Raw genomic sequence first — 17,874 nt, 5'->3', positions numbered from 1 at the left:
AAAATGATACCTATTATGGATCCACACTGAACGTGTTGTACACTTAATAACATTCATTGACCAAAGTTTGCTCGTGAACAATATTTTGGCATGTTAGTTAACACGAAACATTACAATGAACAGCTATATCTATTATTATAATAATTTATCCACAAGAGAAAATTAACTACTTGATTAATATCTACAACTACAACTTACTCTGATATGACCTTTAGCAGTAACTTTTATCTTAATGCTACATATTTTAGCGCAGAAAAAGTGTAAATATATACATAAAACTACACCTCAAAAATTCGAGAAAGAAACTTCTATCCTTTTAACTTAATTAAGGGGTAAGTCTTACAAAAGTAAACTGATATGCATCAGATATTATCTAGGAAAAATTCCTTTCGAAATCTAATTCTCTTCACAGAACTTCATAACAAATATTTCAAAAAATGATTTTGAAGAAATATGTTAAACTTTTATTGACAGTTTAAAGTTTAAAGGATGTAGTAACATGACTTTTTCATTAATTTTTTTTATTGGTTTTATTTTGTGGAATTTTATTTTTATGCTTCCATGCAGGTAAAAAGCTACTTTAAATTAGTTATAAAAAAATTTCCAAGCAGTGCTATAGAAATAATTTTATAGATCACATCGTTATTTTCTTTCGTATTTTTCTCAGCTTCTTCAACTCTGACTTTCAAATTCATGTCATACCAAACATCTCTTTTCTTTATTGCATTTATACATTATTTTATTCCAATGTTTCACATATTTTGAATAATTTAATTAGTTCTATTATTTTACTATGCAACAATTGCAATTTTTTGTGCATACATATTATTATTTTGTGACAGATCCGAAAAAATACTTTACCTCCTACAAATGAAACAATTCTGTTAGCGTACGAACAGTGTTATTAGAATGCAAATATTCGTATTGCGAATGAAAATTTAAACTTTGCCAATATTGTTCGCGAACACTATTAAAAGACTGAGTTAGTAAACATTGTTTTTGGTAACTAATTACATCTACAATAGTAAACAACTATTTAGTGTAGATGAGACATAACCTACAAAGTATGTTATACCTTAAATTATCACTACTCCCAAGTGCCTACTGGCACAAAGTATTGCTTTGTATAACTGGCAAACAGTTATCTATTAATCCGTAGGTACTAATAAAGTACAGATTGTCCCAAAATTCATGCAAGAAGTAATTTTGATAGAGAACACAGGTTTTTAATTAAAAATTTTGATTATTTATGAATTCGTAAAGTATATAGTATAGGGATATGTATGGAATAGCATATCTGGTAAATGATACGGCTTTGCTGACACATGTCCGTTTGTCTAAATTTTCCGTGTCCATTTTGCATAAATGCGGCCGAATTTCGTTGATACAACTCTCAATTTCCTCTTACAAAGCGTGGATGGTCGTGGGATTGTTGGCATAAACCTGAGATCTCAAAAAACCTCAAAGAAGAAAGTCCAACGGTGTTAAATCGAATGATATGGGCAGTTAATTCTAATCACCAAAACGGGAAATTACACGACCAGGAAATGACTTATGTACTAATTTTTTCTCGGACTGTATGACGTGGCAGCGTTTTGTTGAAATCACAAGTCGTGTATATCTATATTTAGGCACAAAAAACTATATTATCATGTCACGATAGCGAGCATCATTAACCGTTATTGCCTAACCAGTCGTATTTTCGAAGAAGAATGGTTCAATGATGCCTCCAGCCTAAAATCCTCTCCAAACTGTGACACGTTGCGGATGCATTTGTTTCTCAATGGATTTTCTCAATCCTAAATGCAACAATTTTGACGATTAACGAAGCCATCAAGTTGAAAATGGGCCTCGCTAGAGATGATTTTGTTCGAAAAATCGGCATCTACTCCATAATCCATTCAATGAACTCTCTTTGGTCTGCGTGGTCAGAGGGTTACAGTTCTTAAGTCAATTAAACTTTGTAAGCATGAAGATGCAAATCTTTCGTGAGAATACGCTGTAAAGAAATGTCCAATTCTTGACCACTGTGCGAATTGATGTTCCTGGACTTTCAGCAATACTTTCACGAATTGCTTCGACGTTTTGTGTTTAGGTCTGCTAGAGTGTTTCAGATCACTAATTGATCTAGTCTCCCTTAATTTTTCAGTCAATCTCTTGATTTGAGCTAAATTCCGAACTTATTTTGTTCGAAAATTGCGAACTGCAGCTGCCAAACCTTAATTTTTTAAATATTGCTCAACAATGAAAACCCGTTGTTATAACCCTGGACTCTCAGCTGTCACGCGTTTTTTTTCGTTGGCAACACTTTACCACTCAAATGGCGCAAAATTCAAATCTGTGTGAATTTTGGGATATCTTGATATAACTAGTGACACACTAGCCTAACTAAAGTAAGCGAGTGCATATTTGAAATTGTCTAACATAATTGTAAAAATAGTTAGAAATTAATCACAAAGAGATGAAACATCGAATTTTGTTGAAGAACTCTTGTTAGACCCAAATGTTATAGTACGATTTTTATCAACATTCAAGCCTTTCTAATATTGTTCGTGAACCTTATTATTATTAATATTAACAACTTTTAAGAGCAGAAGCAAATGCTCTAATTCAAAAAGTCACTTATCCTATACATGGTTGATAAGAAAAAAAACAACAAAAAGCAAAAAATAAGGAACAAAAATAAATGACAAGAATTACAAATACAGTAAAAAAAAATAAAAAATTTGCATGCCTATTCTCGAAAAATATTATCCAGTTTGTGGATTAAGGTGATCATCGAGTCTGTTCTTGAAGGAATTAAGAGATGGTGCCTAAACCACATAATCTGCTAGGGAGTTCCACAGGTCGAAAACTCTATTGGGTAAAAAATGATGACTGTTGCGGGTGTGGAAATTTTCTGTCTTAAGTTTGAAGGAGTTACCTCTATGACGAGAATCAGTGTTTAGTTGAAACATCGTTTCTGGACGGTATAATTCACCATGAAGTAGTCTATAAGTTGTTATGAGGTCACCGCGAGAACGTCGCACTTCCAATGATTGAAGACGGAGGCACATAAGACGTTCTTCATATGTAAGGTATAAAACCGCCTGAGAGCTTTGTAGCACACCTTTGAACGAACACCTTCCAATCCTGCAATGTCCTGCCTTAATAACAGAAACCATATAGCTACAGCAAATTGTATCTGAGGGCGAATATATGATATATATATATAACTTGAGAAACATGCTGATGGTGAGGTAGCAGAAGGATTTTTTAATTATGAAAATTAATTGGTTGCACTTTTTCACAACTTTAGTAACATGTGCACTCCAGGAGAGAGACTCTGTTATAACAATGCCGATATCATTTTAATGTGTCACGCTCGGTAGTTCGATTCCATTAATGTTATATGCTAGTCTAGGATTGGTTTTGGACATGTGTAGCACACAACACTTTTAATTAAGGATTAAGAGGCAACAACTATTGAGAACACCAATTCATAATCGTATCAAGATCATTTTGTAAAAGCGAAGAAGGTGGGGAAAACAATTTAAGGTCATCTGCATATGATAACACTTGAGACATGTAGTTATTGGTCATTGTTAGCAAATAGAGCTAGTGAACGTTGTCCTCTCCGGTGTTGACATGGAGTAATCTGAATTTCATTGCAAATATTATTATGAATGTTAGTAAAATTTCAAACTGCTAACATCGTTCATAAATATTGTTATAGAACAAAGTTCGCGTCAATGTGGACCCCGAGTCAGGTTGCAAATATTGTGAATGTTAGTAAGAATTCAAACTTTGTTAACATTGTTCGTAAACATTGTTACTCTTCATCTCAATATGGACCTGGGGTAACACAGGACTCAATAATTTATCACAAACCTTAGAACTTTGAATTATGGATTCATACCTTTTTTATGTAAGGCTTTAAGAGGATATCTTTAAATTTTGTAGTAGAACAGCACAAAATATTCCAAATACCTTTTCCAGCTTTTGCCACACTGAAATACAATTAGAATCGAAACCTGGGTCTTATCAGAATTATTATTACTATTATACGGTTAATGGTATCTACATCCGTAATTTATGTGTCCAACAGAGATTTATGACAAATAATTACCATTATCGACACAACTTACACATTATTGATATGCCTTACGTTGCATTTTTGTGGAACGTGTCACTTTATTTTTATTTAAGGCATATCTCTGATCGACGTGTTTATCAAAACATTAAAATAATAATCGCGTAGGCTGTGTTCCTAATCATAAATAACATACCACACAATAAGAATATTTTATCGTGTTAAATTGTAATATTTAATGCTGTCTGGAATGCTAATTACTTTGGAGAAACAATGAAGTCGCCCGTTTGATTGACGTGATAGTTATCGACAATGGATGTGACAGGTCTCGTGATCGAATACGGTTTATTGTTTTGTTGGGGAAAAAAGTTGTTTGGAAATGTAATTGCTGGGAATAAACGCCCACAGGCTGACCGACCAACTGTAATGGGAATTTTCTTCTTCCTATCCTCTTCTATGTGAATTTGAATCCCACTTCTGTTTATATTCAATAATACAATAACTTTTATTTTACTTTGAATATTTCTGAAGGGCATTATATTGTTTCAAATAAAAAAAGCCAATATTGGTTTATCGTGGGTGCATATAAGACCTCACATCTGATACATGACGTCTAGTCTAGTGACGTCAGTACCAGTAGTATAGTAGCCCTTTGTAGATTCAGTATATGATATGTCGATTATGGGCACATAGCGGATGTTCTGGGTATGAAATAAACATTTAGGTCCACGATTACTGTCTCCAATAGTTTAGTAACAATGAGGTTAGTTAACAAGAATACAGTTTTGTAAATTGCGTGTCTATTATTTTCGGTAACAGCGTTTTTCAACTCGTAAGATTATTAAATGTAGGTCTCAGTGTTCCCGAGTCTAAACAACGTAGACGTTTTGCTCACAGATGACAAGACAGAGTAAATTATGCCAAAACGAACTGTGAAAACTGCAGGTTTCTAACTTTTACGGTTTAGACGCTATCTAGCCCCATTTAGAGGGCTGAAGTCGTGTTTTTTTTTAAATAACTGATTATCTCGAAAACGGTAAGTTTTAAACACCATGTACATTTAGTAAACTCTACCTAATATTAACCAAGTAATTCAAAAACCCAATAATATACAGGGTGTTCCATTTAAAATAACAAAGTTATGTAGCTCCTAAACGAAATGGAACACCCTGTAAAGCTAAAAATATTTTCTTTACATGGCTTATATGATTCCAGATAACTTTTATTCAAACCATTTTTTTTATCAATTTTACAGTTACAGAGTTATAGATGAATCCCTCTTAGGTGGAACATCCTATATATGTATAAATTGTAACTTTTAATTATTGTGTATCTAATTTAATCATGTAAATTTGAAGTTAAGGAAAAGAGGTCTATTGTAGGACTGGTGCAATTCGATAAAAAGCAGTTGTTTGATAAAAATAGATGGACGTCATACAGCTTTGTACCTTTTTATAAAGGAAATAGTAAAAATATACTAAAGTCCACGGTTTTTGTTTCCCAAATGAAACTTATTGGGCCCGGCAGTTCCATACTCTATTATTTCTTAAAAAACTGTAATTCATCATTTGCATTGTTCCAAAGCACATATTTAGGGTATTTATAATCTTGGAAGATAATATTTGAACAGTAAGTAATAGAGGAGAAAGCAAATTTGGCACAAGTTTTTCTAATACTAACTGATTTACCATAATGATACGAAGAGACATTTTTGGAACCACTGACTCGATAGCTCGGCTAGTTCTGTTTGCTGGTATTTAAAAAATCCCAGTATATAAAGATGTTTAGTTAACTCACAGCTTGTATGAGCGACAAAAAGTGGATGACTCACTATCTGCAGTTATATCTATCACTTTTTATATAGGGGACGCTTCCAGAGGTTCTCAACAAGTTTTAACAATTTTGGTAGTTATTAATTTTAAACACCGTTTCGCAACGTCAAGGATTTTGATTATTGAAGATGTTTATCTTTAATCTATTTTGTGTACCATAATTCTCTACAACTTTGTAAAAATATCAGTGAAAGAATTTTAGAGTAGTTTCCATTTAAAAATCCTCAGCTCAGATCTGTAACACCCGTTCTTTTAGTATTTTAACAAATCAGCAATTAGTGGCACTTTGTTTTAAGTTTTCATATAGTTATGTAAAAAGGGGCACTCTAAAGTTTTTAGGAAAGTTTTAACGCGCTGAAAAACAAAATATTTATTTATTTATTTAATAATGCGTTAGGCAGCCGGAATCATAATGACCACATATATCACCATTTATCATTAAATTATGTATTACGTACATATGAAGCAGTATTTCTATAAAAAATATTTTATTTAATTCATATAATTTTGAATCGTAAATACATATTGTTTCGTTTTATTGCTTTATCGAGTGACATATCTGCCACAACTAAGGTGAAGCATCATCCCACTTCTGATTTTAAATAATATGACACCTTGTGTAAAATGATAACTATTACACGTTTATCACAATTAAACTTTGATTATAATAATATTTATTCATTAAATTAATACAATTAACGTTTTTATTAATTGACAGTTACATAAAATAAAAAGAAACAATAATAGCGTAACGTAGTAACGGTCAAGTGACACAGATGGCATAAAAGTGCAAATTTGATTTATTCACTTAACATAAAACTAGCGGTGTTAACACCATTTGAAAGCTAAGACTAAACTTTTTATGAAACAACTGTTTTAGCGGCACATTCGACCGTGTTTGTTCTCAATAAATAAAATTTAGTTTTCACCGCCTGCTATTCGAAATATCGACTGAAAAGTGCACGGGGCGAACTTTCCGCAACAAGAACTGCACATTGTTCGCAGAAAAAATGAAGTAGGTTTTCTAAAAATACCAACGGAGGAACAAAGAGCGTAGTCGATAGCTGTCCGGCTATCGACAGCACCAAAGCGCGTCATCCACCATATTGTTCTATCTCACATTGATAATGGTCCGTTACATTTTATTCTGTTAGAGGAAAATAATACTTTTGACGTTTACTGATAATGCACCTGCTTTTCACAAACACCTACTTTACAAGTCAGCGATAGTTTTATGCCACTGGGAGGTAAATGATGTGAACGCCGATACCGATCTCTATATACACTGCGACGAGCTATTTGCGGATGTAAAAATTCATTTACCAATACGTCATTTATTAGATGAGTTTTAAAAGCGCCAATTCATTTCCTTATCATTCGGTGGTATTGGTTAGTAAAGTGAAAAAAATAATTAGAATATACATTTTGATTTAAGACTGATTTCTATTTAACCGATCTGATCTAATACAGATCAAACGGAAAACTGTTATCGATTTGAAAATTTGAATATTGATCATATATAATGTTTGTAAATACCATGTTCAGAGGTTTCAAATCTTGAGCCATATGCACAAAAGTGATAATGCTAATAAGTATTAAGTAAAAGTCAATACTCGACTTCATATGCATGCTTACTATTACTAGGAGCATTTACTGTAACACAAGTTTGATTGTGTACTTGCCTGTTTATGCACCAAAATTTTTAATATTATTTTTAGTTTTTGATAAACGAAAAGTATTTCCATTTTTTAAAGTACTTTTTGGTTATTTTACGTCGGCTTATTTCTGCTACTATGGTTAAACACCGACGTCAGGGGACGTGGAACCTCCAACCTGGAAGTTTTGCTGAACCTACACTTTGTTATGGGATAGGGATCTTTTACTTGCCTAACATTGTTTAGACAAAGGACCAACGGGTTTATATTTTTTCGAGGGATGTTGTGTCTTCCTATACAAACATCGCTTAAATTTGTATAGTTTCTGTGAATACACTGATATACAGGCCACTAGAAAGTGCGCGAGCATCGCGAGCCTTCTCCGGATGACCATCCATCCTAATCGTGATCAGCGTTACTTGACTTTTCGTATCAGTATCATGAATGCCAAGTCGTTAGGCCGCACTCGCCCTTTCTTGTTTTAACAGTACTGAGAGAGGGTAAGATCCCATACGGTCTCTCTGGGATCGCGAAATAGCCGTCAGCGTTCGTTCCAGTAGGTTTAAATTTTATTGCCTCGTTGTAAATGTCATTCCTTTCATTCGTTCCTTTTTTTCTACTGTAACTTGCTTTAAGCTATAACCTTCTACTTTATCAATCACCATGTTCTGTTCTTTATCAACTGACCTATTGCATAGCTGCTTAGTATTTGACTGACCACAATAACTAAAAGAATTAATAATATTATTTTTAGCCTGGGTAAGAATTTTTTTTATAGTTCTTTGGATTTCACTGGAAAAAATGTTTTATGGTATCTTAATCAACTGATATGAATTTTCTACTGCAAAGTTAAGTAATTATTTATAGTAAATGTTTGGAACGTTCTGCATACGGAACTTAGCATTTCCTTAAAAAAATTTCAGTATTGTCGGACTGAGCCATCAAGTGACACTAAACCAAAGAACGAGGTTAAAATATTAAGGTAAAGAGAAAGAACAAAAAATGATAGACTTATAGAAGTGCAGATTTTTATCCTAAATACATAAATAACTATTAATAATAGTCTGAATGAAAGAAAAGCAGCTGTAGTAAACATTGACCCTCTGAACTCCGATACATGCTAGGATTCAAAGGTAGTTTTTTTTAAAACAATCGTTTTGTACAAGCTGTCAATTTTATTTTTAGATATTGTCTTTGGATAAGCATAACTTTTTGGAACATTTTTGTTTACATTAGGGCTTTGAGTTCTCAAAAACATTGAGTATTTTGAAATACTGAATTTGGCAAGGGTTTTGGTTAAACGTTTTCTTAATTTACTTAACCTTACTCTCAAAACTAACTAGATATTTATCCGCTCATGTACCTCGGGCTTTTTTAGTGTAAGGAAACTGATTATGCTAGAAAATTAGTAGTTTTAGCTCTCTCTGTTTATTCGTTTTTGCTATTGTCAAACTGAAATCACAATTTTATACTAAGGTCAAATAAAATATGCATTTTTTTGTAAACAAAAGTTTTAACAATAGTAGGGAAAATAAAAGACATAAATACTTAATTTAAAGAACAACTCATTTGGATCATAGGCGTGCGCCAAAAAAAATTATTCTCAAGTTTGCGTCTTCAGTTATCAGTATAGAATAAAAGTGTGTGCAAAGTTTCATCTGAAAACTATTTTATGTCTCAAGACCAAAAAGTGACATTTTTATAGTGTCTGCTTTTGCAACAAACTGATGAGACCATAAAAATGCAGAACGTAAACGTTAATAAATTTAGCTTGGTCTCGTCTTGGTCTCTTCGAAATAGTTTCGCTTTTTGGTTGTCAAATAACAAGTGTGTGGTTTTACTTCACGAGTGTCGATTCATTCTGTCTAATTATAGCAGACCTGAAGTAATTGAGTCCGTGAAATGTTGTCAAATATGACATATGAAGAATTATACTTTTCGTACAGAAATGAGTGCGTAAAACTACATTTTATGGTGAAGTCGACGGAAAAAACGTGTTTTTTTTTCGAAAACTGTCATTAAAAGTTGATTTTTACATGATTTAAATGCCAAAACAACAGTAATAGAATTAGCTCACCAGCTTATTATTATCAACAAAAATGTAAATAAATCATTAATAATAATCAATTTAATTAACAATCACTGCAATAGCTTCTTGATTAAGGCACTGGGTAATTATTGAAGAGCAGATAAGTTACTATTAGAAATTTAAATTTTCTTCTCAATTGATTCCTCAATATATCCCTCCGCAACTATCGAAGACCGCCAGCCCCGATGTCTTAAGACGCGAAATCTTCTTCAAAATTAGATGATCTTAGGAAGGAGTGTCACTTTCTGCGTCCTGTAATTTTAAACATGTTGCAATTTCTTTTGGAGTATTTCTAATTTTATTAGTAATCAATCCTGATGTACACATTTTCCATTGACGTATCTAATTTAATCTAGGGTTGATAGTGTACTCTGTACGATAAGTATATTTTCGATTTTGAGTGAGTTTTTGAATCTTGTGTTTTTACAATAATAATTGAATTCTTATGCTCAATATCATCTATTGTTAAATTTAATAGTTCGCTTCTTCTATATGGCCCATATGTGCCAAATATTAAAATAACATGAAATAATATAATTACAATAAATCTATTAAAATACTAGTGAATTAATATGACTCACCTTCATTAATAAGAGGCCTTCATCTGATGCCTCTTCAATTTCTCAATCTCCGCTTTTGTTAAGACTTTTCACATTTTTTGGACGATTCGTACACATTTATTTTTCAAATACCTACATACTAATTTAGAATATTTCTGTAAATGTTCCCGTATATTTTGTTTGACGTTTAGTGTTCTCTTCAGCATTGAATTTATAGACCATAAATAACATTGTCGGCTACACTCTCTTAGTTTTATATTCAAAATATGCCAATATCTCACTATTTTTTAATTTCTTACAATCATACCATTCCAAAAAGTCTTTGCAAGCAGATTCATATTGCCTGACTGATTTGTCGCTTGACACTTCACATGGTAGATCTTCATCACTTTCTGACAAGTTTTTATTCAATTTCAATGATAAAATTATTGAATAAACAGCCACCAACTGAAGATTTCAAATACGCGCGTTTTCTTAATAGAATTGTTGATTGTTTACTAAAACTTGTTTATTGCGTTGCTAACGTTATTGTAGATGATGTACAGGATGTCTCACAATTAGTGTCCAATAACTTACCACTTGATTCCATTGCCAAAAATAAGAATATTTTTTCATATAAACATTGGTCGACAAATGCTTCCTAAGGGAGCTACGCCGTCCTAAATGGGGATTCTGAAAATTCATTTTTTTGAAATATTTCCGAAATTGCTTGACGGAAAATAAAGAATTTTGACATCGTAAACTCTCATTAAAAGCCGAAATAGATCATTATAAATTTTTTTAAAATTTTAGTCAGGGGCGTCTCAATTGGGGCTAAAATTTGCCCCAATTTTTCTGTCGAAATTTTCAAATTCAGATGCCAACATATGATAGACCCTTATTTCCTCTACAAAAAAGGTACTCTTTATTTCTTTCGATAAAATGCTTCATTTCCGATAAAAACGGATCTAAGCATTTTATTGCATACATTAATGAAATTAAAAAAAAATCTTGAATAGCTACAATGGATACATGTACCATTATGAATTTTGATATGTCATCATGTTTGAAAAGTTTGTTAAAAATGGTAATGTTGTTTTATTTCGAAAAAAAGTTTTCGAGAAAAATCGGTTTAAATATGTTATAACACTTTCCAAACTCTGCTTTTCTAAGCAAGAGCTAAGAAGCTAAGAAAAACGGATTTAAGCGTTTTTCTTGGAAATTGAGCATTTTATCGAAAGAAATAAAGAGTACCTTTTTGTAAAGGAAATGAAGGTCCATAACATGTTGGCCTCTGAATTGGCCCCCAATTGAGACGCCTCTGATCAAAATTTTTGAAAAATTTTGTGATGATCTATTTCTACTTTTAATGAGTGTTCATGGTGTCAAAATTCATAATTTTCCTTCAACCCATTTCGGTAATATTAAAAAAAATAATAATTTTTTGAGTCCCCATTTATGGGGGCGTAGCTTACCAAGCATTTCTCAACCAATGTTTATAAGAAAAAAATTCTTATTTTTGGCAATAGAATCAAGTGGTAAATTATTGGACATTAATTATGAGTATATGTCAAATAAATTAATTGTTAATGTCAAAATTTTTTCCTCACATTTTTACTATTTTTGAACTGTGGGATACAGTTTTAGAAAAAATGTTATTTGATAGGTACTCGATTTCGAAATCTTTTTGCATTCCCGAATGTTTTGCTCTCAAAAAAACTTTCATTCTCGAATGCAGAAATAGTATTTCGCAATCTAGCACCAAAAAATAAATATTTTAACTTTATTATAGAGGCCAAAAAACATTTGCCCGGTATGCCAAAGCCCTGCCAGTCCGACATTAATTCGAAGTAAAACATTTATTGACTTTTACGCTATTTCAGATGTGATGCATTTTATCTGTTAGTATTTTTGTTATTTACGTTATTTTGTTTGAGGGTTCGCGTACAAATGGAAACAAAACGATGACCATAATGCCATTAATTAACTAAAAGTGATTATCCCCATCCTTAGCGGAGTTCCGGGAAGGCTTATTATCGATTTCCATTTATATAACTCCTGTTAACCTTTCAGTGTTGTGCAGTAGAAAAGCATTCCGGTTGGGGCTGGAGGAGGAGTATTGACGCTCTCTGTCCGTCATAATGAGAGCCTCAATCAATGCCAGCGGCTCAAATGGGGGTGAAAATGACTGCCTTTCTATGCCGTATCATCTTCACTCTTTTATTAAAATACCTAAGAGCTTTATTGTCATTTTATTTCTTTGTCGGGCCCTATCAATGGGCGCTTTGTCCCGAATTAAAAATTTCGCCAGAGCCGGTGATAAGGGATGCGGAAGCCGTTTGTTTTATCTCGTTTCGTGGTAATAATTGTTTCGGTGCCGGCTTAAGGCCTTCCTGAAATTTTCTATACGAAAATTTAACGTAATCAAACATAACTATTCGTTGCCTCTTTAAATATTGAAAAATTGAATTCCAAATCTTCTCTGCCAATAATTTCAGTAGGTACTTACATTGAATCTAGAAACTGCCAGTTTCTGAAAAAAAAAAAAAAAATTGTGGCATGATAATGATTTCATTTTCCCAGAGAACACTTGTTTTATTTATATATCTGATTTTTTAATGAAAATTTTGCGGCACTTTCATATTTTGAGATTTTTTTCTTTGGAAATTTTGTTGTTATACTCTGTTTGGAAATGAAAGAGAGTAATAAAACCCCGAGATAAGAACCGGCCATGGGCGTGGTAATATTTCGTTTCAGGTAATTATCGGGTAACACTAATGCTAACAGGTAATGGGTGCACATTAGTATATTTTACTGGATACATCATAGGGCAGGAGCCAGTGTATTGTGACAGATCAATCCAGTCTTAGAGCTGAATATACGAAGATGTGCTAGTGCAGTAGAGTAAAATTCGACTTGTGTTTAGTGACTAAAGTACACTCATTTTATTTTAAAATAGAAATACCAACGCTAAACAAAATTTTAAGTGAACTTTCAGAGGACAACGATTTGCCAAAAATCAGTAGAAGCAAATTATGGGCCGTCTTACGAGAGTTGAATTTTTGCTGGGAAAAGCAGAACAGGAAGTCAGTTCTTATCGATAAAGATGAAATTATTTGTTGGCGAAGATCTTACTTAAGATCAATTAGAAAATTCCGTGACGAAGGGAGGAATATTTATTATCTAGACGAAACTTGGGTCAACGAGGGATATACTGTAACAAAAGTATGGCAAGATAAAAATGTAAAAAGTTTTCGACAAGCATTTTTGGATGGACTTTCAACAGGGTTCAAGGCACCTTCAGGTAAAGGGCGAAGATTAATAGTGACACATATAGGTAGTGCCAGTGGTTTTGTAGATGGCGGTTTACTTTTATTTGAATCTAAAAATACAGGTGACTATCACGAAGACATGAACGCAGATGTTTTCGAAGAGTATTTTACACAGATGTTGGATCTTATTCCTCCTATTTCGGCATTCCACAAATAAGAAGTGGATCTTAATTGTGGAAGGGCGAAATGGGCGGTGACTATTAGACGCCTTCATTATAGCCATCTTTCTCTATCGCACGGATTTCTATAACTTTCTTTATCGCTCTCACGTAACGGCCGATGAATCATGGGGACTTTCCGACCCTGTATGTGAGCCAAAAGTTGTTGTTTTTGAGTTTTGGCACTTATTTCTGGACACCCTACATATAGATGTAAGGAAAATATTTTACTGTCAAAATTTTTGTTTATAACTTGAAACATCTTTAAGACAATTAATTACAATATTATTTGTCATATTTTTTTAATATTTCCATGTTCGAATGAATTATTTTAGTCAAATAATGTATTTCCAAAAAGGGATCATTTTTGTTTTTTTCATTTTAGACATTCTGTTCAAATTATTGTTAATTCATTTTTACTTCTTTAGATACTTCAAAAATGTCATATAAATATAGATTAGTCATCACAAGTATTATTCATATGGAAATAATTTCATATATCTGTATGTTTGATAAAATGAAAATTTATTGATAAGAGGCGCGTTTATTGCTTTTTAAAGCAAAGTGGTTGATAAAGTGGTTCTAAAATTAAATACGAGGTGTGACAATTAAGTAATGAGACCGTATATTTAAAAATTATTCTACAACTCTGCCATCCCCTTCAAAGTAGTCCCCTTGGGCAGCTATACAACGATTCCAGCGTGTTTTCCACGCTTCGTAACATTCCTGGAACGCTTCGACTGGGATGTCCGCGAGTACCCTCGTCACGGTCTCTTGGATGTCCGCAACCGACTCAAAATGGGTTCCTTTGACCACCGATTTTGCTCTAGGGAACAGAAAAACGTCACAAGGTGACATATCGGACATATCGGGCGAATAAGGCGGCTGTTGCAACACGGTGATCCCTTTAGAGGCCAAATACTGGGACACGCTGAGGTCGGTGTGGCACGGCGCGTTGTCGTGATGAAGGATCCAGTTGTTTGCGATGTCTGGGCGCACCCTATTGACTCGTTTTCGCAATTTTTCGAGTACTTCGCGATAGTAGACTTTATTTACGGTTTGCCTCGGTGGAACAAATTCTTTGTGGACGATTCCACGGCTATCAAAAAAGGTAATGATCATCGTTTTCACCTTCGACTTGCTCATGCGAACTTTTTTCGGACGGGGGGAGTGCGGAGACAACCATTGTGAGCTTTGGCGTTTGGTTTCCGAGTTGTATTGGAAAAACCAGCTCTTATCGCCTGTAATAACTCGATCAAGCAGCTTGGGATCGTTTTCCACTTGCTCCAAACAGTCTTCTGCGACGGTCATTCGATGTCACTTTTGCTCCTCAGAAAGGTTCTTTGGAACCATTTTCGCACACAACTTTTTCATGGTTCATACCCAGTTCCGATGCCAACATTCGAACTGTTAAACGCCGATTTTCACGGATTCGGGCGCACACTCGCTGCACATTCGGGTCAGTCCGCACCTCGACTGGTCTCCCGCTCCGCGCCTGGTCTTCCACGCTTTCACGCCCCTCCTTAAACTCTTTATGCCATCGAAACACCTGGGCACGACTGAGAGCACTATCACCATGCAGTTTTACGATTTTAGCGTACGTTTCCGAAGCTGTTTCGCCCAATCTGGCGCAACATTTTATCGCGACGCGTTGCTCGAAATTTTGCTTCTCCATTTTCGTGACGAGCACCACCAACACACGTCTACTAAACACGACACAGCAGGCGAACTAAACAAGCTAGAGCGATGGTAAATATCAAGGGAAAGGGAAGGATGCCGGGGAAGGGGAAAGGGAGTTTCAAGGTCGCAGGTTTACCACAAGCGCGGCAATAAAATCAGTCTCGTTACTTAATTGTCACACCTCGTATATGTCTGTAACAAGAAATTTATGTGAAAAGATGTCCCCCTTCGATCAAAAATCGACCTGTCTCCGCGATTTTCGAAAAAATCATTTTCCTGAGAGTTATTCGCTCTGTTTCGTTTTCAAGAGCCCTGTATGGTAAATTTTTTTTTATGGATTAATGCGACCAGAAACTCTACCTCGTTAATTGTTTGTTACAAAATAAAAAAAATTGCTTCACATTAAAAGAAAATATTAGGGGCGTTAATAATTGAGCAAAATAAATGTAATGTGGCTTTACTGAACTGAAAGTGGTATACACCTCAGTCAAAAATCAATTCCACCTATTTAAAATACTTTTGTGGTTAAGGCTAAAAACAGCAACTATTTTTCAAAATATAACACTCCACGTTTCAGGGAATGTGAGTAATAGAAACTTTTTTATTAGAGCTTTAGTCCAGAACACTACCCATCGTTATTCATTAGGTCTACATGACGCAAAAAAAAAACAGCAACGAGCCTATGGAAGAGCAGCGCACGCCACCAAACAGTTATGCAGTCTGCACCAGGCCATGAATATAAAATATGCAGGGGCCGGAGCGCAGAGCTCAATGTTTGATGTTGTACCATAGAAATGAATCACACTTGCATGCATCAATGTCGTCAATCAGTCGTCACAGTTGGATCAATTCGGCCACTAATCCCGTATGGACTGTATCGAAAATGAACAGCCAGGGTATCGATTACCCATTACCGCGACCCGAATCCGGCAGACACAAAGAATTGTAGGAATTATAATACAATTGCGTTCCACCAAAATAATAAATTACCTCGCATTACACGCCATTACAATATATAATGACACTATTATTCCATAAAATTTTATTATTGCAGCTGAAAAAAATGCGCATTTCACCATCGACTCATTTTCACACACGAATTATCGCATATTCATATTGTTTTCATGAAATAAAATCATTGAAAACCAGATCACTGAAAAATCGAAGAAACAAAGGAATTCCCTGATAATAACATATTTGATTATATTATTTCCTCCATCCTCAAAATAAAATGTCATTTTAACGTCAAAATTTTGCCACCTTAAATGTGTCACTCTTCAAATTATGTTTTATCATCAAACTAAATACCTACATAAAATAAACAGTTTCAACTGAATTGTCCTTATAATCTGCTTCAGCAAAACTTCTCATTAAATAATATCTTGAAGAAGAAAGCATCGATATAGTTTTGCAAAGCAAGATAATGAACTATTTAAAACAACTACTTCAGAAGAGCTTGCAGTAATTTTAACTGATCGAGTTACGATATGAGGAAAATAAATGGAGAAATACATAAAGAAGGCATTATAAAAACTATTTGGAATTATCGTATTTTTATGGCATCAATCGTATCATTCATGAATAATCGTCTTCATCTACGCAACATTTTACTACCAATACGCGAGAACCAACGTTTGGTAAAAATTCAGTATTTACAGAGTGTCCCATAATACTGTTGACAATACTTATGGGGACTTTCCCTAGGTAAAAGTAAGTTTAAATGTTTTGGAAGCGTTGGTCCAGAATTTGTTTTTGAGATACCTACCAGCCTCAAATTTAAAAAAAACGAGATCGCGTCGTGCAACATCAGTTTTCTTTATTATTTATAAGAGTGCTATATATGCCTAAATTATGATTTTTTTCGAAAATTAAAATAAAAACTAAATATGTTTAATTTTAGGTTCTATATTACATAAAAAATCTTTAAAAGAATTCTTGCACATTGGTTTTCTTAAAAAGTTTCGTCCTTTTGAAAGGACAGTAGGCATACAAACCTTTAAAAAATATATTTTTTATTTTGTAACAAACATTTTAAAATTGCATATAACAAATTGAAAAATTGAAAAAAATCTAAATTTGAGAGGGGGGTATTCTAATAATTACATATTATGGTATATTACAAAACAATCTACATGTAAAGCTACATCATTTCATGTATTTTCGCTGGACTTTTTTATGATAAACTCTACAACGCGTTTGTTTTGGTTGCAAGACAATATAATGGTCTTTGTTATCCAATCGTGACTCTAGATGTTCCAACGAGCTACGCCTTCCTCGCTTTCTTCCACTGTTTTGGTATTTTTCTAGTCTCAACTATTGTCCTTCGAAAATCTTAATGATCCATTTTGCCTCCTTGGAGTCTATGTAACAGCCAGGCATTTTGTTCAGGAATATCAAGACTATATATAATAATTGAAAAATACCATTTTTTCCCTCTAATCGTCGTACGGTACGGTTAAATTTTGTCCAACCCCTGGTCACAACTTCTGCTGGTGCCAAGAGCTGAGAACCGGGCAA

General features: G+C 33.8%; 1 protein-coding gene across 1 annotated transcript; it reads right to left on the bottom strand.

Moving 5' to 3' along the window:
• Window positions 1-15,007: 15,007 nt before the first annotated feature.
• LOC108915509 (putative uncharacterized protein FLJ37770) lies at window positions 15,008-15,352 on the bottom strand. Its single transcript, XM_018721562.1, has one exon. The coding sequence runs from the start codon at window positions 15,350-15,352 to the stop codon at window positions 15,008-15,010; it is 345 nt and encodes a 114-aa protein (XP_018577078.1).
• Between the last annotated feature and the right edge of the window lie 2,522 nt (window positions 15,353-17,874).

The sequence above is a fragment of the Anoplophora glabripennis genome, unplaced genomic scaffold (genome assembly GCF_000390285.2).
Source record: "Anoplophora glabripennis isolate ALB-LARVAE unplaced genomic scaffold, Agla_2.0 scaffold1037, whole genome shotgun sequence".
In the NCBI taxonomy this organism is placed as follows: Eukaryota; Metazoa; Arthropoda; class Insecta; order Coleoptera; family Cerambycidae; genus Anoplophora; species Anoplophora glabripennis.
The sequence above is the reverse complement of the archived record's forward strand: the minus strand, read 5'-3'. Positions and strand labels throughout refer to the sequence as shown.